General features: G+C 40.9%; 1 protein-coding gene across 1 annotated transcript in view; it reads right to left on the bottom strand.

Annotated features, from left to right (window-relative positions):
- Window positions 1-2,032: 2,032 nt before the first annotated feature.
- The window catches only part of LOC124616223 (zwei Ig domain protein zig-8-like), a 254,680-nt gene continuing 233,036 nt past the window's right edge, over window positions 2,033-23,676 (bottom strand). The window contains exon 7 of the mRNA XM_047144526.1: window positions 2,033-3,423. Coding sequence (XP_047000482.1) covers window positions 3,287-3,423 — 137 coding nt within the window. The 3' untranslated portion in view covers window positions 2,033-3,286. The remainder of the gene's footprint in view (window positions 3,424-23,676) is intronic.

The following is a 23,676-nucleotide window of genomic DNA, read 5'->3' as shown; positions in this document are numbered from 1 at the left end:
TACGTGCGTGGCTCGAAGAGCACCTGATGAGCTGGCCATTCTTCACTGGTCACCAACTTCCCCTGATGTTAGCACCATGTGTCCTCAACCTTGAACGTAGCCCAGCAGGCAACGGTACAGGAGAATGTTCATTGGGTTTCGGCCGAAGGTGGAAGAATTTCCACATCCCTGTCGTTACCTCAGAGATCCTCACTGACCCTCTTCCAGCATGTCTTGCAGCGGCATGCGCTGCGAAATGTAGTTAGTCCGGCTTCCGACAGTTGGTCACATTAAAGTGACTCGTCAGCGTGTAAGGTATGTGTTACGAAATTTATTGAAAGGAATGGAGTCACTTTTAAAGGCAATAACGGGAACCAAAAGTAAACCGAGTGGCTCTGTTGCTTTGCCAGATTACATTGAGATATATAGCTGTGTTTCAGACCATCAGAGTACTACAGGATGAGCAACTAAGGCGCGAACAGAAGAAAACATAGACAGAGCCTATGAACAAGCAAATGAACATTTATTAAGACTGGGAATAATAACGGAAACAACCAATCCGAGAATGCACATGGACATGACTTTCGTTACAAGTAAGAAACTTTGTGTGAAATCCTCAAAAACATCTATTATGTGTAGATACCAGAAGACTTTAATCATCAACATGGTGAGAGACGTCAGCAGGAAGTTATATGACAGAATGGGTCACTTTCAAGTCGAGGATCTTTGACTCACTTTTTGTAAAATTTAGTAAACTAGTAATTAACAAACCTTACTTTAAAAGTAATTATATATAGATATAAGGAGCTGTAGGGGAACAGGAATGGTCATCAGCAGTGTATTAAACACAAATAAAACCAAGTAACCACCATTTATTGTTAAAAAAATATGTGCTGGAAGTAATTAGTACACTGACAACAATAAACTGATTAGAAATACACCAGTGCTAAGATGCACTGAAATGCCAAAGAAAGCTATTCAACTGGAAAAGGAGAAACAGCAAAAATAATGCATTTTAGACAACCTAGCACGATCAAACGAGGTTGTGTTGAAATATAAAGTTAACATCATTTAAATGATCTTAGGAGTGAAATACTCAAACCTAAACCGGATGTGAAGTGCATAAATGAGAACTACTTACTAGAGAAAAACAACTATAGCCAGACAGGAGGTAAAGAAAATGAAAAAATATACAAAGTTACATTCTTAGTTGACAAGGAACGTAACCTTCAATACGATTAGTAGAAGACCCACTGCATACCAAGAGACCTGTAAAGACAAGCCCTTCTTTGCGTAGTCCTAGAAGAGAAGGAATAAATTATTTCAGTTTGCCAACCAGCTTAGCCGTGGAGAATTTCTAAACAGGCTGTTACGGGATTCTCATTAAAGGACTGAGGAATAATTAATTTTAAGTATTCAGTGGTAATATGTGAGTTATATAATGGACAAGTAAATTCATCTAAATATTTTCGTGAGAATTTTTGCGACATATTTCTCTTCCTCACTTTCTCAAGACACAGTACCAGTTGATTTCAATTTAAGTGACATAATGTTCTGAACGTAGAGAACAATGTTTACTTTAAAATAATATAGTATCTTGTCTGTTTCTCTGGTTTTACGGAATAAACAAATAAAACTTCTTTAGTGACGCTGTTAAGTTCTGATCTGAGTTAAGAAGTTCAAGAAAGTCCTATCAACTTTTCCTGAAAATATCATTTATCTTCTTATTATTTCTAAAAACAGTTAATTTTCATATTGTAAACACGTGGAAAACGAAGGAAAAAAATGCATCTAACTCTATGAAATTGTTGAAGAACATGAACGTTTAACACACCTGTAGGAAGATGAAATTTTAAAGAGAAACTCATTTCCAGTTCCGTTACGATAACGGGATGAAAATTCTAGCTAAGTCCCTTCCAAATATTAGTTAACACAGCTTGCGGCTCAGAGAGGAATCACGTGAATCATAATGCTTACATGATGATGAAGTTTTCAGATATTTATGTAAACGAAATTGTAGACAATTTTCCTGGTCTGCAGGCATGTAAGTTTTTCACATCAGTCGTCTCGATAAAGATAGCGGTTATTTCTCCTCTTTCGTAGTAATTGTAAGAGAATTATAGTTTTTTTGTAGTTCAGTAGCAAGGAAGTTCAAAATCATATGGTTTACGAGCTTTGAAGTGCAGTACTTTCTTTTTCTTTTGCTGCAAGAATTCATACATTTCTTTGTTTGTTTGTAAAATCTTTAGAATTTTCGACACGAGAATATCTGTCTACTTAGAGTGAATAGTATTTATGTCCATTAAATGAATTTCTTTAAGGAAAACCTCTACACGATGGAACGGAATTGTAATACACACGACACTTACAAACATCTGTTAAAAACTATCAATTCTTCAACAACAATTTCATAACAACTCTTATACTGAGCATACAAGTAATTCACAACAAATTTTTACAGGTACAATACCATGCTAGGAAAAGAAGTAATGACACAGAAAACAAAAAGTAGAACGTAGTAAGTATCAGATACTGAGCATACAATATGTAAAACACTACTCTTTGAAATTAGGAGATAAAAATAATGATTTTTCATTTTTATTTGCGATCTGTTTAATATTTATAGAAAATAGTGTGTCATGATTCAGTTCGCACAAGTCCAGATTCCGTCTGTGTCCCATAATTTTAATATTAAAATAATTTACGTATATTTCCTGACGAGCCACTTCCAGGTTAAGGGCGGATAAGAAAAAAAGGAATGAATAGGTATTATGGATTTACGGAATACAGTTTCATGTTCATTCACTGGACATAGGCGTTCGCCCTCGGTGGAATCAATAGTATACGTTGGCCGTTAGCACACTCATTTTTGACGTAAGAAGTCTTTTGAGGTTAGTGCCGACCTTCTTAACCGCAAAGCACCACGTAATGTTCTTGTGATGTTCCACAACTGAAGAACCACCATAGTAGTATAAGGATGAGATTCCATCAGTTTATCCCACCTTTAACGTCGTGTTAACAATTCAGAGACACAGTTATTGATATGAATAGGCAAATAACTACAACATGTTCGTAGCATTAGCTGAAGATGTCTGAACGTCCCACTAAACCACCTCCCACCTGGCCACCATCCATCTTCCATCAATCCCATACAAAACGCTTCGTCTCCAGCAGTCCGTAGGGAAAGTTCCCCTGAAATCGTTCACACATATGTCGCACACCGGAGTGACAGTCTGCCGCCAGACGCTCGTCATCCTCCGTCGAGTGGTCTCAGAAAATGCAGACATGTTCAGACGGTGGTGGCCCGCTATGAATCGGCCCCTAGGACGGCGGCAGGCCCGGCGCACAGAGCGGCTGCTATACTGGCCAGCAACAGCCACGCCGAAGGACATCGCAGCCAAGACAGCGCCCGCCCGCCGTGCTGCATCGCCGCAGGGTTCTCTCCTGAAACAATGAGATTAAACACATTTCCTTAGATTAGCTCTCTGCCTTTGAGGAGTGCAGGACATTTTTAGAGGATGTCAAAGCCTCTTTGACAGTAAAATTACTTATTCATCAAATCAAATATTGCAGTTGCAGCTATTTGGCCATTGTCAAGTGCAGTACTGCGAGATTTGTACTTCAGCACACGTCCAACTTCTAAAATATCTGACGCCTGTCATGTCACCATCACATGATTCACGTAATGAACTTAACCCTTTCATGGTTAAAATTTATTTTGCATATATTTATTTTACATATATTGGAACAAAATAGGTCAGAAACTGATAACTAACATACTTCCACTACCAAGAAAATTTTAAGCTGACTGATTTTGGAAATCGGTGGAGTGAGAGACATCTGACCCACGAAGCTAATTAGATCCACATTTCCATGAGAACCACGGCTTTCGTGAGTTATATTTTAATTTTAGAATGATTTTACCTGGATGGAAATTGTAGAGAGAGGTATAACAAATCAGTACCTAAGCACATTTACTTTCCTGACAATGAGAAATAGGAAATATCGCACACAGGTTTTCAACATAACATTCGAAGACGGCTTTAAGATAGCACACTCCAATGTCTTCTCATTCTATGAAGATTTCTAAGGCAAGTAAGTCCCACTTAATACAAATTATATACAAATCAGCTGAGTCACTGTAGTGCGTAGTAACGTTTAAAAACAGACGCACCAATGGTGTAGTCACGCAGGTTTTGGATGTACCTCTAAGTTGATTCCGTTTACATATTTCATATTTTGTAAATGGTTCAGAAACGTTGTCTTATAAAGTGGTTTCACCAACAGAAACAACTACATTAACCGAAGATATCGGAATGAGAAGTGTGAAAGTAACAACTTCCCTGTAATGATGTTGTAAAGAGATTAGTATTCAGAGCCATTCAGCTGTACCTGCCGATGTTGTTTTAGGCAATTAGACCTATTCACAGATTTTGTTCATGGAGCTACTTTAGCACATTAACAAGGCGAAACATTTTTAAATCTTTTCATTGGTTTATACTCCCGAAATTTGATACTTCCATGCATGCCATTTTGATATCTCCTGCTACTAACGTTGTTTCCAATGGTGAACCACTCATTATTAGGCAATGTTTCTGAACCGTTTACTTACCATTAAGTACTATACGTGGAATAATCTTACAGGGACGTTCATAACCAGTATGATTGCACTGTTACTTACACAAAGAAAGATTGGAGGCACTTGGATAAGCTTGGAAGGAGGAAGGCATATTTTGATCCAGACAAACGATGTAGCTACCATTGTCTTACGCTTGTGCCCCGCAGTCTCAATAAATTTGTAGAATGACATTTATGCATCAGAATGTATAAAATGTTTTGTCATGCACACTATCGGTTTTGACCGTTGCTACAAGAGACACACTTGAGAATTGGCAACGCCCAAAACCCGTAGCGTCAAAAAATTTAAAAAAAATATATAGAGACAGTCTGGTGGGTAAATGCCGTCCTTCAAATACCATGTAACCCATGGCAAGTTCTCACTTGTATTTTTTACAGTATGATTCCAGCTGCTAACAGGCACGCAAAGCTCTGAGGGGGAACATATCTATTACGTGTCTGTCGCCTGTCTGGATATTGTTCCTGATACGATGTAGTGCGGGTTGCATAAAACAGATCGGTAGGAGTTAGCTGAATCACCCTGTATATATATGCAGATGAATGAAATGATTTTTCTGAATGAATCAGCATTAATTGTTGATTTTTGTGAACCAAGTGTACTAAAGTCCTTTTGTAAAAGTCAGAAATTCTTTGAGCAGACTAGTGCTCCTTGAGCTTATCAACATGGAACTTTCAACGATGATATACCGATACACTCCCTGCACTGGATTTTCGATTTCTGATTCTTGACATTGCCTGGTTGCGGTCAGAGCCAATATTGGAGCACCTGTGTCTTTCAAGATCCATTAAATTGCGTAGATGTTCTGAATCTATTAGTACATGGTTGAATTTGGTTAGGTATTACGATCTGGAGATCTACATGTCATTTTACATACACCTGTTTAGTTAAGTGACGTACTGCATATAAATATCGAGGAAGCAAATAGTACAATGACTGATTCCATTTTCACTTGAGTTATCATCTAGAAAAAAAAATCGTTCAAATGGCTCTGAGCACTATGGTACTTAACTTCTATGATCATCACTCCCCTAGAACTTAGAACTACTTAAACCTAACTAACCTAAGGACATCACACACATCCATGCCCGAGGCAAGATTCGAACCTGCGACCGTAGGGATCGCGCGGTTCCAGATTGTAGCGCCTAGAACCCCTCGGCCACTCCTATCATCTAGATTGTATTTGCCAAAACAGTAAGCATAGTAATCTTTTCCTATTTTAGCGTTCATATCTTGACAAATTATCTTACAGTCTCCTCTCAGACACTCATTGTATTTTTCATCTGTCACACTATAAACAGCTTCCTTCTCTAAACATATCTTCTCTTCAGGTGGGGCATGAACACATATGAGCCAACAGTGAAGAATTTCCCTCGGATTCTGGGTATATACAATCAGAATGATGTCGTTCCGAAATCCATAATAATTCTGGATCACTTATTTACAGGAATAGTTGTGCGTAACGTTTGATCTTTTCCGTCAGCTGTAAGGTATCACACAATCCTTTTCTATCACTCCTTCACTCACTTACCTCTTGAATATCTGTAATAACCAGTCGTTACTCATTCAGTTGATCAAGTAATTTTGTTAGAGTTGCTGCCTGGTAGGGAGAGCATTCCATGATCGAAACCGTTAGCCTTTTAGACGTCTGTCAGCTTGTCGTAGAAAAGTCTGGCCGGCTATTTATTCAGTAGATCTGCTACCACTTGATTTTTGCATATTGTGTCTCATATATGTTCCTGTTTTTTCCTCAAGATGAATACCGTGGGCTGTTCCATACTCCATTCTTGCCAATTCTGAACTGGTGCTAAATGCTAACGACAGTGATACTTGTCGTTCATTAAAAGCAGTAATCGTTTTTCGTTTCATTTTAATTTCCAGAGAAATTTTCATTAGATTTTTACTACGCTAGCATTTGGAGGAAACTAAAATATGTTGTTGTTGATGTGGTCTTCACTCCTGAGACTGGTTTGATGCAACTCTCCATGCTACTCTATCCTGTGCAAGTTTCTTCATCTCCCAGTACCTACTGCAACCTACTACACCCTTCTGAATCTATTTAATGTATTCATCTCTTGGTCTCCCTCTACGATTTTTACCCTGCACGCTGCCCTCCTATACTAAATTGGTGATCACTTGATGCCTCAGAATATGCCCCACCAAGCGGCCCCTTCTCCTAGTCAAGTTGTGCCACAAATTTCTCTTCTCTCCAATTCTGTTCAATGCCTCCTAATTAGTTATGTGATATACCCATCTAATCTTCAGCATTCTTCTGTAGCACCATATTTCGGAAGCTTCTATTTTCTTGTTGCCTAAACTATTTATTGTCCTCATTTCACTTCCATACATGGCTACACTCCATACAAATACTTCCAGAAACGACTTCCTGACACTTAAATCTATACTCGATGTTAACAAATTTCTCTTCTTCAGATACGCCATTGCCGGCCTACATTTTATATCATCTCTAGTTCGACCATCATCAGTTATTTAGCTCTCCAAATAGCAAAACTCATTTAGTACTTTAAGCCTCTCATTTCCTAATCTAATTCTCTGTGACGGTACGTCACATAAATATTGACACTTCTATCGGTTGTAAACTTTAGTTTAGTATTTTATGAATATAATTAGTATTAAAGATACAGTTAATGTTCTTGAAGCAACTAGTACGGAGCGATTATTTAAGGGAATCATCTTTATTCAATGTCTATAAAAATAAAAAGGGATCGAAAGAGACGCGATTGTACAGCCGAGGAGGAAGGACGTATTTTATGAGACACACACTGCTTTGTTTCGTGATACGGAAGGTAGCCATTGAGCGGCTACCCAGTTTTATGTAAGTTAATCGTATTTATTGCTAAAATAAACTTTTTATTACTATTACAAAATGAATTTATTTGTAATAGTTGTCACCTCAAATGCTTGCAGTTTCTAATTATTTTTAATAAGCATTTTTTAAGTAATTTGCGCTGCGTAAAGCTCATCTTCCGATGCAGCCTCTGGTCGGCCATTGCGCGCCGAAGTATTAATTTATTTTTCAGTGTTAACAGTAACTGCAAATGCGAGAGATTTCGTTATAAGAACCTTTTTAAATTGCAGCAGATAATTAATTTACGTAGAAGTTCATGTTTTTAAACTATACAGATTCCATGAGTTGGGTAAGTTTTATCTTGGCTGCTCCACGGCAACAATAGAAATTCTCTCAAGCCTTTCTTTGCAATCAATAACTAGAAATTAACAAAATTACATTCAATTCAGTTAACGACAACTATATTTTAGTCACCATTTTCAAAATCTAAAGTTGGTACATGAATAACTGAGACCCTTCAAGAACCCGTTTCATATTTACTTATGCACGTAAGTAAAAGTGATAAGAAAAGACAATATCGCTGAGAGAAACAAGCATGCTGATAAATTAAAAATAAAAATTTACAAATTACATATGCAATAATTTTTTGTATAAAACGTCACGAATGCCACCAAAGACGTCACAAGTGGCGTCCAACAATGTAAGGGCCCGAAATTTTATGTACCAATATTAAGTACACAGAAAATGACTGAGATTTGTTAGTCCGTCTAGACAACTATATTCAAAAGAAAAAATTTTTATGTACATAATTATATGTATGTGAAATTAATGCCATATACGTAATCTATTTCCATGTACTAAAAAATAAAAAACTTTTACGAGATCCAACCAGTGAAGATCAATGGACATGAAGCTGACTAGATGCGTACCATTGTCTCGACTGTGATAAAGACAACACCAAGCAACAATAACTAATAAAGGTACGGGTGTATATGCATGCGCTTCTAGGCTGGAATCTAACGGAAGAAAGGATCCGGGGGCCATTCACTGTGTTTACCTTCTTGAGTTAAAATTTGTCAAAAGTGATTATGCAATTTGTTTTAACGTCAGTGGATATGGAAACAGATTCATTTACTACTACTGAACAAAAGTCAGTGTTAGAATTCTGAGACAGTGATTGTGTTCTGGATTTGTGGTCACACAATCAGCTGTGTGAATCAAATAAATGCTAGTGAAGTTGACTGCCAAAGTAATGTTTTAGCAGAAGTAAAATTTTTCACAGTGCAACGGAAATATTACGAGTGCGAGAGTGTAACTGTTACTTTCAGTAGTAATAGTAGTAGGTAGCTTCTTCGCTTTACACTTTCAGTGTTTTGTATGTGCTTTGTGTAGTGTCATTTTTGGGGGAAAATAGATTTTGTGTGTAATCGTGTCTTACCAGTCAGGATTAATACTAGTCGTAATTGTGAAGACACGCAAGGACAAACGGTTAGAGGGGAAAGATCTGTCAGGCTTTGACACAGACGATATACAAGAGTTTCCAGCTGAGCAACCTGAAACGGACAAAATATTAGGCACTGATCAGGATCAAGCTCAATTGACCAAAGAAATCCACTCGATTACTGGCACAGGGAATGAGGATGCTGCTGCGTCGACAGCGAATGTTGTACAAGTACCTGTACCAACGACCAATTTTCTAACGGTGCTGATGGCACAATTAGACATGAGAGACAAGCAACGGGAGCAGGCATTAATTAACCAAGTGAAGGACATTTTAGCGGAAGAACGTCTCGAACTTGAGGAAAAGGAAAGACACGAACGCCTTGAAGGCGAACGGAGGGAACAGGAGCGTGATGCTCAGTTCCTGACCAAAATGAATGAAATGTTTGAACAACGTGACAGGGCGCTAGTGTCATATTTGTCACAGGAGATCGATGTAGTCAAACAGCAAGTGGCTGACTTGGTACACTAGAACAAAGACACTCCACAAAAGATCACGCAGTTGGACGAGTGCGTGGGTCAATCAGACAAACCTCAGTGTGTGTTGAAGAAGCAAGTGAAAGTTATTATTAAAACTGTTGATGTAATTTCCAACTCGCTCGAGCAGCGAGTCAACCACTGCGGATCACAAGCTCAAGTTAGCTTAAAGCGGGCCGAGTAGTTACCGATCCCCTGGGTCCATCAGACAAACCTCAGTGCGTGTTGAAGAAGCAAACGAATGTTATAGTGAAAACTGTTGATGTAATTTCCAACTCGCACGAGCAGCGAGTCAACCACTGCGGATCGCAAACTCAATTTAGCTTAAAGGGAGCCGAGTAGTTATCGATCCCCGGTTCATTCAACAACAACGTACGTCACAGAAATGTGCCGATAAATGTATGCCCAGTGGAGAAAAAGAGACTGCGAGAAATTGCAACCGTACTCGCCAGTCAATTGTTCAGGCGTTGTCACCGCGAACGGACAGGTAGCGGTACCAACTATAGCGCAAGTAAAGCACGAAGAATCACTATTAAAACACAGGCAGTTCCAGACCTATAATGGTCAGAAAAGAATGTCCATCCGGTAATATTTATAAATAGTATCCGGAATGTACTCCCGGCGTCATGGACTGAGCACCAAAAGGTACAGTTTGTGATCTCTTTCATCACAGGCGACGCGGCACAGTGGGCGATGGAAATCGAGGAGCAGTGTCCATCGTTGTCTGAATTCGAAAGTAAATTTCTTGCCAGATACTGGTCCAGCTCTGTTCAGGAGCAACGGACAAGCGAACGGTAAAGGAAAAAACCAATCCAATAATAGCCCTCGTAAGAACGGGTATTCGAAGAGTGACGAATATTCGCAATGGGAAAACTTCTCTAAGAAAGGAAACCCTATGCAAAGAGTGCCCACTGTGGATGGTCACTGGCACAGTACTGGATACAATACGTACCAGCATGGCCAGTCAAACCCGTCTTCACCAAAAAGAGGTGGAGAAAACTACAATCGAAAGAGACGAGGTGAAGGGGGAGGAAACTCCCATTGTCATCCCGATGCCACCGCCTCCAACTCAGCCTCCGAACAATCAGTCTCACGTATACGCACCGCAGGGCACCAATTGTGACTGATAATGCTCGAGTAACCGATGTGTCTGATCACGTGTCGGCAGGGTGCGACAGGCCGTCAAACTCTGGCCGACCTCTATAGGCCCTTCCCAAACCGTCGGCAAGATGAAAGAGGGGGCAGACAGAATGTGGGGGTGAATATGCTCCGCTACAATGACGGATGCGAAATGAAAGATGAACTGACAGTTGATCCGCGACCTGCGGACCAACAAGAAATAGAACATGTGCAGGCCTCCTTTGTGGCAAAGATAAATGGGATCGAAGTAATAATAATAATGGTCATAGGGGCGAGTGCTTCTTGTATTGATGAGCAGTTATTCAAGTGCGTGGATCGTGTGAAAATGTTACCGAGCCTGCCAGTAGAAAACTGTAGGATAGTAGGTTCCATACGGGGCAGGGTGCAGCTAATAAAGAATCGCGTGCAGGCAGAGATTGCCCTGGAAAACGAAGCCATACTGTGCTCATTCCTGGTGGTCAAACATCTCACAGTGCCTTGCATCCTGGGCCTTGACGCGCTTGTGGAATTGAAGGCAAAAATTGACCTCTCCCGAGCCTGATGCACCTTAACCTATCTAAACCAACAAATTGATCTGGCATTAATGAGGACTCCGGACGCGTATGTGAACTACTGCCGGAAGGTCCGGGTAACTTTACAGGATCCTGACACGTTAAATCACATCAACTGTGTTGTATATCAAGACAGCAGCGAACCGGAACCCGGTTGGGAACGGGAAGATGCTATTATTGTGCAACGTATTGAATCAAAAGTAGCCGAATCTTCGTACTTGAGACTGTCACAGCAATCTGACTTGAGTCAAGTGCTGAACCAATTTGTACAAGTGTTTTCAGAAAAACCGGGGATAATATAAGAGTATGAGTTCGACATGCAAGTAAAACCTCACAAAACTTTCTGCTCTGCCTCCTATTCAATGCCGTGGTCGAAAAGACAAACCGTGGGGAGAGAAAGTCAGAGAATGCTGCGGTGGCAAATAATAAAACCGTTTATATCCACAGATACTTAAGGGTTTAAGTCTAAAGTGTGTAATGTTTAAAAGTAGATGTATGTTGTATGCTTAGTTAGTAAGATTTATTTAATGTTTATTTGATTTTATACTTGTGCTTGTTAGATATAGAGTAGTTGCTAAGTGTATGTATGAATGAGTTGTGACAGAAGGAGAATACTGCACTTAAACAAGCGCCGTGACAGAATAGAGATAAGCAAATGAATCTGCATAAGGACGCTCTGCACAGGATAAACCTTGAAAAGGGAAGAAGTATTGTGCATGGTCATCGGACGCGCAAATTAACAACGAATCGCTGTGTAAACGCGAGAATTTGCGTAGTAAAAAAAAATTTCAAACAGAATAATGTCTCTTAACTTCCACACTGATTCCAGCTTGAAGGCGCTTGCAGGTACACCCGCGTGTAAGCAAGGCAGCTGCAAACGCAACAATGACTAAAGTTTCTGAATCAGTGTTGAATGAATAAATAATACACATGTCATAAAACCTACTTTATTGACGGGTCCGGTATAACCAACTGGATAACACTTTAAATAAGAGGTGACGACTAGGTCAATCACTGAATACTAAGTGATAAACGGACTTAGAAGGAACTCTAATTGTACCATATCTAAGTATATACATAATATTAACATGTAAAATGGAAAGCAAATTTATTATGTAATTCTAGTAAAATGCAGTAAACCATGTTCCAATTTTAAAGTGAATATCCGAAAGCTCAAATAGTGAAAAGACGGATAAACTGAAGTACGAACAGGAACGACGTGAAAGTGTGAACAGTTAACTATGCAAGAACACGACATGTGTGACTGTGTTTAACAGTGGAAGGCTGTCCTGAAAGTATAGTGAACAAAAGAATAAAAATTAATAACTCAAATGGTGTGCCTTTGCCAGAAAACAATTTAGATGCGAAACATGATAGACATTCACAGTGTGGATAAATGTTTCGGCAGAGAAGTGAGACTATAGGTAGCGCACAGCGAATTGTGGTTTCCGAACCGGCAGATGCACGCTAGAAGCGACGCAGGCCAAGTGATATGAAGCGAAAAGTGTCACCGCGACGTACTCAACTGAACACTCACCACGGTGACAGTACGTACTGCGATCAAGTGAACACTTAGCTTAAAATTACAGCTACGTTAAATCAGTGTAAAATGTGTGAGTTCGTACCAGAACTTATTTAAAGACCTGGAACTCGTTCGTTCGCACATTCTTGCAATGCATTCCGTAAACAGTGAACAAGAGTGACTGTGGAGTGTTTGGGAAACTAATGAATTTTCTTCCAACAATTATAACAGGTATATTTACTTTATTATGTCGATGAACTGATACTCGGTGAAATGTTTACATGTTGCGTGACGCAGCGAGCAATCGGCGGTTGTCCTGTCCGGGCAGCGGACGCCGCGCCACGCCCACCGACCGGCAGCTGTTCGCGCCTACGCCACCGCTTGGGCCAACGAACCGGCGCCGACTGCTACAAGCGGTCACATACGCTATCGTCTACGCCAGCAGCGACACACCGCCAGACCAACAACAAACCGCCGTTGGAAAGGTTTACTTCGATCAGATCCAAAAATGTTGTAGTCGACGATGAACTGATAAACCATGTAAAATTGTAACAGTCAAAAACACAAAGTCTAAAACAACTATCTGTACAAAAAAAGGACTGTTGTACGTTATGTAATTTCATGTTTTAATGATGATTTTTTTGTAATGTAAAGGTATGTGCATATATTTGTTAATCTGCGTGCAGGTGCTACATATTCAATGTAAATCAAAATTAACCTTAATAACAACAATCCGAAGGCTCAGGGCAGGTTTTTTTGCCCATTCTTTTCCCTTACGCCTGTAACCCGAATGGGGGAGCGTAAGTCAAAGTGCCTCGGGTCTGTAAGATACCGGATTGTTCCTATTCATAATAAAAACAGAAAGACAGATGGGACTGATAGACGTACTCACCTGTAATTGTGAATTATGTATGACACCCATAATTGTGTAATGAACAGAGTATTGAACAGTGAATTGAAATAGGTGGGCGAAACATAAACTGAAATATAAAACAGTAGTGAGTCTGTACATAAACACCCTCACTAGGGAGCACATGTCACGGTACGTCACATAAATATTGACATTTATTTTATGAATATAATTAGTATTAAAGATACAGTTAATGTTCTTGAAACAACTGGTATACAGCGATAATTTAAGAGTAGCATCTTTATTTAATGTCTATGAAAATAAAAAAGGATCGAAAGAGACGCGATTGTACGGCCGAGGAGGAAGGACATATTTTATGAGACACACACTGTTTTGTTTCGTGTTACGAAAGGCAGCCATTGAGCGGCTACACATATTTTATGTACGTTATTCGTATTTATTGGTAAAATAAAGTTGTTATTATAATTACAAAATCAATTTATCTGTAATGCTCGCAGTGGCTAGTTATTTTTTATAAGGATTTTTTCAGTAAATTGCACTGCGAGATGCTCATCTTCCGATGCAGCCTCTGGTCGGCCAAGGTCGACCCTTGCTTTGCAATCAATAACTAGAAATTAACAAAATTACATTCAGTTCAGTTAACGGCAACTATATTTTAGTCACCACGTTCAAAATCTAAAGTTGGTACACGAATAACTAAGGCCCTTCAAGAACCCGTTTCATATATACTTATGCACGTAAGTAAAAGTGATACGAAAAGACAATATCCCTGAGAGAAACAAGCATGCTAATAAATTAAAAATAAAAATATATAAAATATAAATGTAATAATTTTTTGTATACGACGTCACGAATGCCATCAAAGACGTCACATCCCGCAGCATAACCCGATTTAATTTGACTACATTACATTATCCTCGTTTTGCTTCTGTTGATGTTCATTTCATATCTTCCTTTTAATATATAGATTGATTTATAGTTACCCAATGAAAATATGAGAGAGAGAGAGTCTTGAAAGAAAGCGTATGTGCTTATCGATGAGTGAGGGCTGAGTCACGACCATAAAAGTGCCTGAAATATTTGTAAGGACGTTTTCTGGCACTGAAAACTAGGGAAATTTTATGGCGAAATGTTTGTGGACTTGTGCCATTTATATGGGGTAGCGTGACGTGGACTTGCAACACTTTTACGCAAGCTAGCCAGTGTTGGAATTCATCTTTTGAGAACAATGGCTGGACCTGCTTTATTTTACAGTGATGATAGATTTCATTTTAACCCATTACTGGTCATTGTCCCTTTTTTGGGAAGCGTATATTTTACTTATTTTTACGTAAGCAATGGAGCTTTTAGCCTTTATTGTTGCACCCGTAGGTTCAACTAACTGCTATAATGCCTGTAAATGTAAAATAAATAACTTTTTTCTAAGTACTTCACCACAGGAAAACTATAAACTTGGCGATTTTTTGATCTCACACTTGGCAGCACTATATGTCCGCTGGTAGTTCCTGGACGACAATGAGCTGTGATTTAGTTGTCTGGGCATGTTTGTTATGAACATATGGACGTCCATGTAAGATTAAGTATACTCCAGATTTTTTTTCAAGTAAGTGCAGTATCGATATATTTTATGCGTCCCAATAATGGGACAATGGCATGTTACACTATCACTTATTGTTGATGTGCCCTATTCTTGTATACAAGTATTATACAGAGCAGAATTGCATTTTACGTTCTTTATATCTGCTTTTTTTCATGTTCTATTTCAATTTTAAGATTCCAACAGGATAAAAACATGCCGCGTGGACTTACACTTGAAGAAATTCTAGCAGAACTAGCAAACCATCAAGAGAGTGACGATGAAGATGATGACGTAGAATTGGCGATTATTCCACCCGATGTGGATGTAATAACAGATGAAGAAGACATTGACAAAAATGTATTGAACAATGAGTCTGTTGTACAAGTTGTAGCCGGTACTTTAGAGAGAAGCTCTCACTTTTGGATGTCTGACAGAGAATAGTGATGTTTTACCTATCAAAGAAAACAGGATCAGTACCAAAACGCAGAGGACCACAAGAAAGCAAATTGATGGGAGGATGTGTGAGCACAGATATACGATTAGATCCAGGAAATTATTTCATTGTGCCAAGTAAAACACAGAAGAGAGTAAAACACAGAAGAGAGTAAAACACAGAAGAGATGTGCTTACTGCAAGAGAAAAACAACAAAAATTTGTGATAAGTGCAATGTTGGTGTACACTACAAGCGTTTTCCTCCATTTCATACTGAATAAACATACAATAATATTAAAACATTCTTTATTTATTGTTTGTGTTGTTTCTTACAATATTATGCATGGAGAATAAGGTTGCGAATTTGGATAGCGCATTTGGCCAATGTCCCAAAAATGGGACGGTCTGCTATTGATCATCCAGATTATCAGAGAACTTAAACATTATTTTGCCAGAACACTATTGCACAGTTAAAACTAAAGAAAAGCAAGGCGTTGTTATTTTCCCCCACTCCTGACAAATGTTCCACAGCTTTGTCTATCTACTGATTTAGAGCAGTATGGTGTCTGTTGTTCGTTTATCCACAGGAAAAACCATCCAGTTTCGTACGAAAATAAACACGCGGTGAGCCAACTCGTGCTACTGCGGTAGCAGAAGTGAACCTGTAGGTGGCAGCACGAGTGCGGAGCGTGTGTTAGCATTCAGTACAGGGCGCGGTCACTTGTTTAATTAACTCATTTAACCACAAGTCCAGCAGTAAGCGCAAACTCTCACGTATGCTGTGTCTCATCTTTCCTCTCTCTACCGTCTCTCACTTCTCTCTCTCTCTCTCTCTCTCTCTCGACCTCTCTCCCTCGACCTCTCAGTATGTATCCGTCTTCCGTTTTCCCTCTCTCTTTTCTTTCTCGATGTCCTCGCTCACCTTCGCCTACGCGCGAATTGTTTATCCATTCCTAACCCAACGTAGTCGCCGCTGCTTTCACTTACTTCCACTCTCTCCTCCCATCGCCAGACCGTTTCTCGGTGGTATACTCACACGCACACAGCGAGTACGCCGGCATACACCGCCCGCAGGTTTGCTTAATTAGAAGGCCACACCGGGCACACTGCCTTTGGCCGGCGATGCCCGCACAGCAGGCAGCTGGAGAAGCCCCACTCCGGTCTATTTGCAACGCCGGGTCGACGCCTCGCTTAATGAGAGGCTGCCAGCAGTTGATCAGCATTCCATCGGTGCCGCCTCTTCGACGCCTCTTACAGACGCCGCGCGAAGCTCTGTAATTACGGGGAGGCCGGAGTGGTGGACAGGGCCGAGTGGTGGCTCGCAGCGGAGGCGATCTCATTTAGAGAGGGCTACTGCTCACTTGCACGGCTAATGGGGTTTTCGGGTCTCTACTGCTAATCAACGATTAGCAGTAGAGACCAGCGATTTTATTTAAATATTCACTTAGATATATCGCGAACGGATTCCAGAACACTAAAAGACGTAATATTTGTCTCACAACGTAGCTACAGACATTGTTCATACTGTAGTAATCGTATTAAGAACAGTCAGTGATCCCATAACTTTTTAAAAATATTGTATTTCATCAGTCTACGTAAATGGCAACAATAAGGTTCCGGTTTTTACAAGTGAAGACAGTGCAACATTATTATGTGTTATCCACAAAAATGTCTGTTTAAAACATGAAAATACTTCGTCGTCATTAACAGAATCATATCGTCGTGGGGCAACACATCCATCCACAATCCGAGGAGTAGTCTTCCGTCTAACGTTCTGACTTGTAGTAGCACGAGTTTTCCTAAACAACTGGTCACGGATGCTGATAATAACTGTCTGTACATCTGAAAACGAATCTAAAAGGTAACTAGCCTAGTATAATCATTTTAATAACAAACTGTATAAAAATTCAACACTGATTCGACAGTATGTGCCCGTAATACGAATGTAAACGAATTCAGAAGCATTGGTTGGCCGTTAGTGAATGTAGAAAGAGCGAGTTGAATTCACGAGGTCCTCAGTATATTACCAAGACGAAAAAGATACGCTAAAGCATTTGAAGATATTGTTTCTGCTTTCATTTCCCTGCAAAATATTATGTACACAGGGAACTTTTATTCCTGTAGTTATGTTATAAATTCCAGCTACTAAAACGCAAAATCACTTTTTCCAGTTGTTGATTAGGTACTACACTCCTGGAAATGGAAAAAAGAACACATTGACACCGGTGTGTCAGACCCACCATACTTGCTCCGGACACTGCGAGAGGGCTGTACAAGCAATGATCACACACACGGCACAGCGGTCACACCAGGAACCGCGGTGTTGGCCGTCGAATGGCGCTAGCTGCGCAGCATTTGTGCACCGCCGCCGTCAGTGTCAGCCAGTTTGCCGTGGCATACGGAGCTCCATCGCAGTCTTTAACACTGGTAGCATGCCGCGACAGCGTGGACGTGAACCGTATGTGCAGTTGACGGACTTTGAGCGAGGGCGTATAGTGGGCATGCGGGAGGCCGGGTGGACGTACCGCCGAATTGCTCAACACGTGGGACGTGAGGTCTCCACAGTACATCGATGTTGTCGCCTGTGGTCGGCGGAAGGTGCACGTGCCCGTCGACCTGGGACCGGACCGCAGCGACGCACGGATGCACGCCAAGACCGTAGGATCCTACGCAGTGCCGTAGGGGACCGCACCGCCACTTCCCAGCAAATTAGGGACACTGTTGCTCCTGGGGTATCGGCGAGGACCATTTGCAACCGTCTCCATGAAGCTGGGCTACGGTCCCGCACACCGTTAGGCCGTCTTCCGCTCACGCCCCAACATCGTGCAGCCCGCCTCCAGTGGTGTCGCGACAGGCGTGAATGGAGGGACGAATGGAGACGTGTCGTCTTCAGCGATGAGAGTCGCTTCTGCCTTGGTGCCAATGATGGTCGTGTGCGTGTTTGGCGCCGTGCAGGTGAGCGCCACAATCAGGACTGCATACGACCGAGGCACACAGGGCCAACACCCGGCATCATGGTGTGGGGAGCGATCTCCTACACTGGCCGTACACCACTGGTGATCGTCGAGGGGACACTGAATAGTGCATGGTACATCCGAACCGTCATCGAACCCATCGTTCTACCATTCCTAGACCGGCAAGGGAAGTTGCTGTTCCAACAGGACAATGCACGTCCGCATGGATCCCGTGCCACTCAACGTGCTCTAGAAGGTGTAAGTCAACTACCCTGGCCAGCAAGATCTCCGGATCTGTCCCCCATTGAGCATGTTTGGGACTGGATGAAGCGTCGTCTCACGCGGTCTGCACGTCCAGCACGAACGCTGGTCCAACTGAGGCGCCAGGTGGAAATGGCATGGCAAGCCGTTCCACAGGACTACATCCAGCATCTCTACGATCGTCTCCGTGGGAGAATAGCAGCCTGCATTGCTGCGAAAGGTGGATATACACTGTACTAGTGCCGACATTGTGCATGCTCTGTTGCCTGTGTCTATGTGCCTGTGGTTCTGTCAGTGTGATCATGTGATGTATCTGACCCCAGGAATGTGTCAATAAAGTTTCCCCTTCCTGGGACAATGAATTCACGGTGTTCTTATTTCAATTTCCAGGAGTGTATTTCAGTCAAATTTTTCAGCTGAGTAGAACTCTAATACACCTGCCTCTTCTATTGCAAATAGTCTTAAAGTCCTAAGCTCTGCAATGATGATGGCACATAAATTATTATTAAACACCCTAAGTTGATAACTCTCTGTGACAATTATGAAACACCATAAGTTGATGACTCCCTGTGACCAGACATTTCTCTTAAATAAAGAACATTACCTTCTTAATTTTCAAAATTACAAAATTCAGCAGTTGCCACTACTTCTAATTTACTGCTTACATCACAAGTAAACCGGAACAGGCATTTTGCCTAGTTCATGAAGTGCTGATGAAGCTGATGCAAAGTTCATAAGCTATCGAGAATAGTAGACAGTTAGTTTGTAGTCCAGTATCTATACTGTAAGAAGAGCCAGCAGTTACAACCCACAGCTATACTCGAAAGCTGATAAAGAGTAGTCATACATTCAATATATGTGCTACAGAACAATGACACATATTTAGAACGAACGTCACTGCTAAATCTTACTTCAGTCTATCATAACATTGACGTCAAGCATAGGAAATAAGCGAATAAGAGAATATCATTAATTTCATTATATTACAATCTTACAAAAATTAATAAAACACGCATATAAGTTTCACCAGTGAAGAGTAATACTTCCTGAACTTGCTGATTTTCTGTTATGTTCTACACAGTCTACATTAAAATATTTCATAATCACATTACCACTTAATACTTCGTTTCTTCATCTTCAGTATCATTTTTCAATGGAAAGAGATGATACTGTCTCAGTTTTCCACTGTTAATGTTGCATGATATTAAGAGAAGACACCTCCATCGTCAGACATGCGTATTATTCATCATTTTAACGATAACACCAGCTTCAAAAAAGTGATACATAGAAAACCAGGTAGGGCACTGGAGATTAGGATTAGAACATTATAAAATAATAACACCTTTACATTAATCATTCGTATCAGCAATGACATTCTGTTTAGGTAAATAACAGTAGATGACACCATATTGGAAAATTTGTAAGTGTAAGCGTTATTTAGAGTTTATAGTTATAAAATGGTGACATGTTCGGTCTGTACATACTGTTGTAAAGAGGATAGGGCGTAGCTACAGCGAGGAAATCCAGAATCAAGTAATGGTTTAGTACTGGTGATTTTATAATACCGTTTAGCGGATTCAAAAATAGCCAATATAAGTCTATGCCCGGACAAAGATGATTACCCATATCGCTAAAGAATGAAGATACCTGTGCACAATCATCAATCACTAAATTTTAAAATATAGCGAAATTCAAACGAATGCGCAACAAATTCATGAAGATACTGACATGATCATTAACAGATCTCTCTATGCCAATCTTCTCTTCGGCAATAGTATCCGTTTTGAGACACCAGTTCGTGTTCCGTTTTCGCAGGTGTCACGGCTCACTCATCTAAAGAACTGCAAGGAAGTCCTAAGCGCAACCGTTTTTCTCCTACAACAGAATGTCTTTCATTCAGTGAGTGCCATCTCCAACGTTAAAGTGTCCCTCGCGACGCACGAACCGGTAATCTCAAAAGACGTCACAGGTAAGTAAAACCGTGCCATTTGTCAGCCCGAGCCCTCCCAGCGGCCTCTCATGTATAATCTGAGCAGAAAAGTCTATCTCTCACGGTTGACAGATCCGGATTAAAAATGAAATGGAGCTGGGGTCGGGATGGTACGCTGACGGGGTGGAGGGGGAAGTAAAGAGGGCATGACGTTGGAAGGCGAGAAAGAGAACCGGAGAACAAATTTAGTTCCACCACTGCTTGAGGAAGCGGTACCACGCCCTGGCGTGTCTGCCTATCTCTAAAAGGATGAAACTTTGCTGAGAGGAATTCAGTGCGCTTCGGTAGCTCTCGGGTCTTCTGGAAAACAAAGGTGTTTCACAAAATGCTGCTCGAAGGCAATGGGCGGAAACTTGGTGCAACGTTAGACGCCTGGCATCCGTCAAGCTCGCTTCAGATCAAGAGATGGATGGCAGAGGCATTTCTGCTCTCATCCACGCTGGCGCTATCGAAGCTGTTTCGATTTTACGTCACTGTCTTGCTACGGGTTATCCATCGTTCTTCGGGAGGCTTTTCCAATTCTCTAAGCTACTGCACTCTGTGACTCTTCATATTCGCTCTTAATACATTTCCAATAGTTCTCCTTCAGTTTCCACTCAAGCCCTGCAGACGTTGTTGGGAAAAACTTTATTCTGTTTCATTTCTTTGTTATATCATAACTGGCCGCAAGTCTCAGCAAATCGTGATCACCTTTAGTACCTGACCCCACATTTTTTCTTAATGATGATCTTTTTCGACCTGACTAGCATTTTATCTCCAGATCTAAATGTGGAAAGAACAGATGAAGTATGAGAATAATAAATAACGTGAATGTAACACTGTAAATACTACAAAAAGATTAAAAATTAAAACTATGTAAAAGTACACAGCATGCAGTGAGGAAGGGTACATTGCCATCAAGTGACTTGTGCTAAAATCGGTGACCAGTATACTGTACAGTGTACAGAATAATATTCTATCGTAAAAAGTTATTAAAATTAATAATACTTTAATACACTTTAGAAGATAAAAATGTTACAAGATAAAAATAAGTATACAAATGTATGAAATAACCTCACATGGCATATTTTCTAGTGCGTTATGATAAGGGAGAATATCCGCATTTCTAAATCTCTTATCGAGAGTGTTGTGGGAAAAATTCGTTTCCATTTAGAAATTGTCAGATATGGTGTCTGTTCTTTCGGACATGTGGGAAAGAACAAAAACCATATCCTTATAAGTATATAATTCTGGCAATACCGGCCATGACCTTCCTCTTCTTTGTGGACGCACACATTTTACCCGAACTCTTACGGGACTTGGTAAGCCTCGCGGGAGTCGTGCGGAAGATTGTCCGTGCATTCCCTCTTACCTATGTGGTCTCGGTGGCTCAGTTGGATAGAGCGTTTCCTATGTAAGCAGGAGATCCCGGGTTCGAGTCCAAGTGGGGGGCACACATTTTCACCTCTCCCATCGGTATGTATCAACGCCCGTCAGCAGCTGAAGGTATTAAATATAATTCTAATTTCGTTTTAAGACGGCTGCGGATCGTCAATTGTGTCTGTTTTTTCAGACAGACACCATATCCATGTAAGTATACTTTAAAAACCGGTTCATAAGGGACCTTTCAGTTTAATCAGAAATTGCGCCATGATTCATGTTAACATAATCACATACCTTCCTTAATTTAGTGTAACAACACGAGCCCAGGTAAATGTGCTACATGCCAGAAAGTGCGCCTCTTGCAGAAGCACGCAGTGTTGCGCCATCGCGCTTAGCCCATCAGCACACGGGCTGAGACAGCTAACGTTGGCGTGAGCATGGACGGGATACCCCACGGCACGAGACACAGCGTCGGCTGCACACTGCACGAGCTGGTTGACGTGATTCTGCGCTATCAAAGCTCGGCTTTATTTGGCTCGAAAACCATACCGTTAGTTAAAAAGAAACGCATTTAAAATTCCTGCCTTACCTCTATTAAAACAATCATTTCGTTTTCTGACTGTGCGCTGTCACATTATTTTGTATGTGGTGTACATAAATAACAACTTCAATATCCTTGAATGCACAGAAAGACGAAAATGAAATATACATGTCCACTCTGGAAAGACATCACCTTATAAAAAGTCACCAAATCACACTCAGTCCTGACGGAGAGTGCACATATGCACTATCCAAACTGCCGTCTACCTTGATGCTTTACAGAGAACCGGGACTAGACCGAAAAAACGACCTGGTGCCACGCCTGTGTCTAGTGTGGTCGATGGGCGTACAATTAAATTGTTGACATCCCTGTCTGTGTTGCCGAATCAAGGTAAGCCACAACAATGGTCACTGTGCTGAGAGCCAAAGGTGCTCCAGACGTCAGCCCACTGTTGGTGTGTATTATCTTTCTGCAAAAAAGCCCGTTTACTGACTCAGGATCCGTAATGTGGCTCCACGATTCCGCACGACTGAGAGAATAATATGTCTGTTCTCTCAGGCGCCAGTCGCACGAGGCCATTGATACACTGCATGATATTAACGATGGGCCTCTTGAATTTTTTTTATTTATTTATTTTTTTCCATCGGTCAGCTAAGAGGTTTGATGCGGTCCGCTACGAATTCCGATCATGTGCCAGCCTCTTCATCTCAGTGTAGCACCTGCAAACTATATCCTGAAATATTTGTCGAAAGTATTCCTATCTCTGCCTTCCGCTAGATTATCTGCTCTTTCCAGCCGCATCTATAACCATGGAAGTTTCACTTGCCTCAACACACGTCCTAACATACTGTCCCTTAATCTTTTATCTGTTTACCATATGTTCCTTCCTTCGCCGAGCCTGTGGAGGACCTCCTCATTTCTGGCCTTAACATTTCACTCACTTTTCATTACCCCTCTACGCACCACATCTCAAACGCTTCGATTCTGTTATTTCCCGGTTTCTCCTCGCTCCACGGTTCGCTTGTAGAAGAGGGCTGGATGGAAGGTTCGACTGCTGAAACTGGAAGCAGT

The sequence above is a fragment of the Schistocerca americana genome, chromosome 5, assembly GCF_021461395.2.
Source record: "Schistocerca americana isolate TAMUIC-IGC-003095 chromosome 5, iqSchAmer2.1, whole genome shotgun sequence".
NCBI lineage: Eukaryota > Metazoa > Arthropoda > Insecta > Orthoptera > Acrididae > Schistocerca > Schistocerca americana.
Note: the sequence above shows the minus strand (reverse complement) of the source record. Positions and strands in the feature narration are given on the sequence as shown.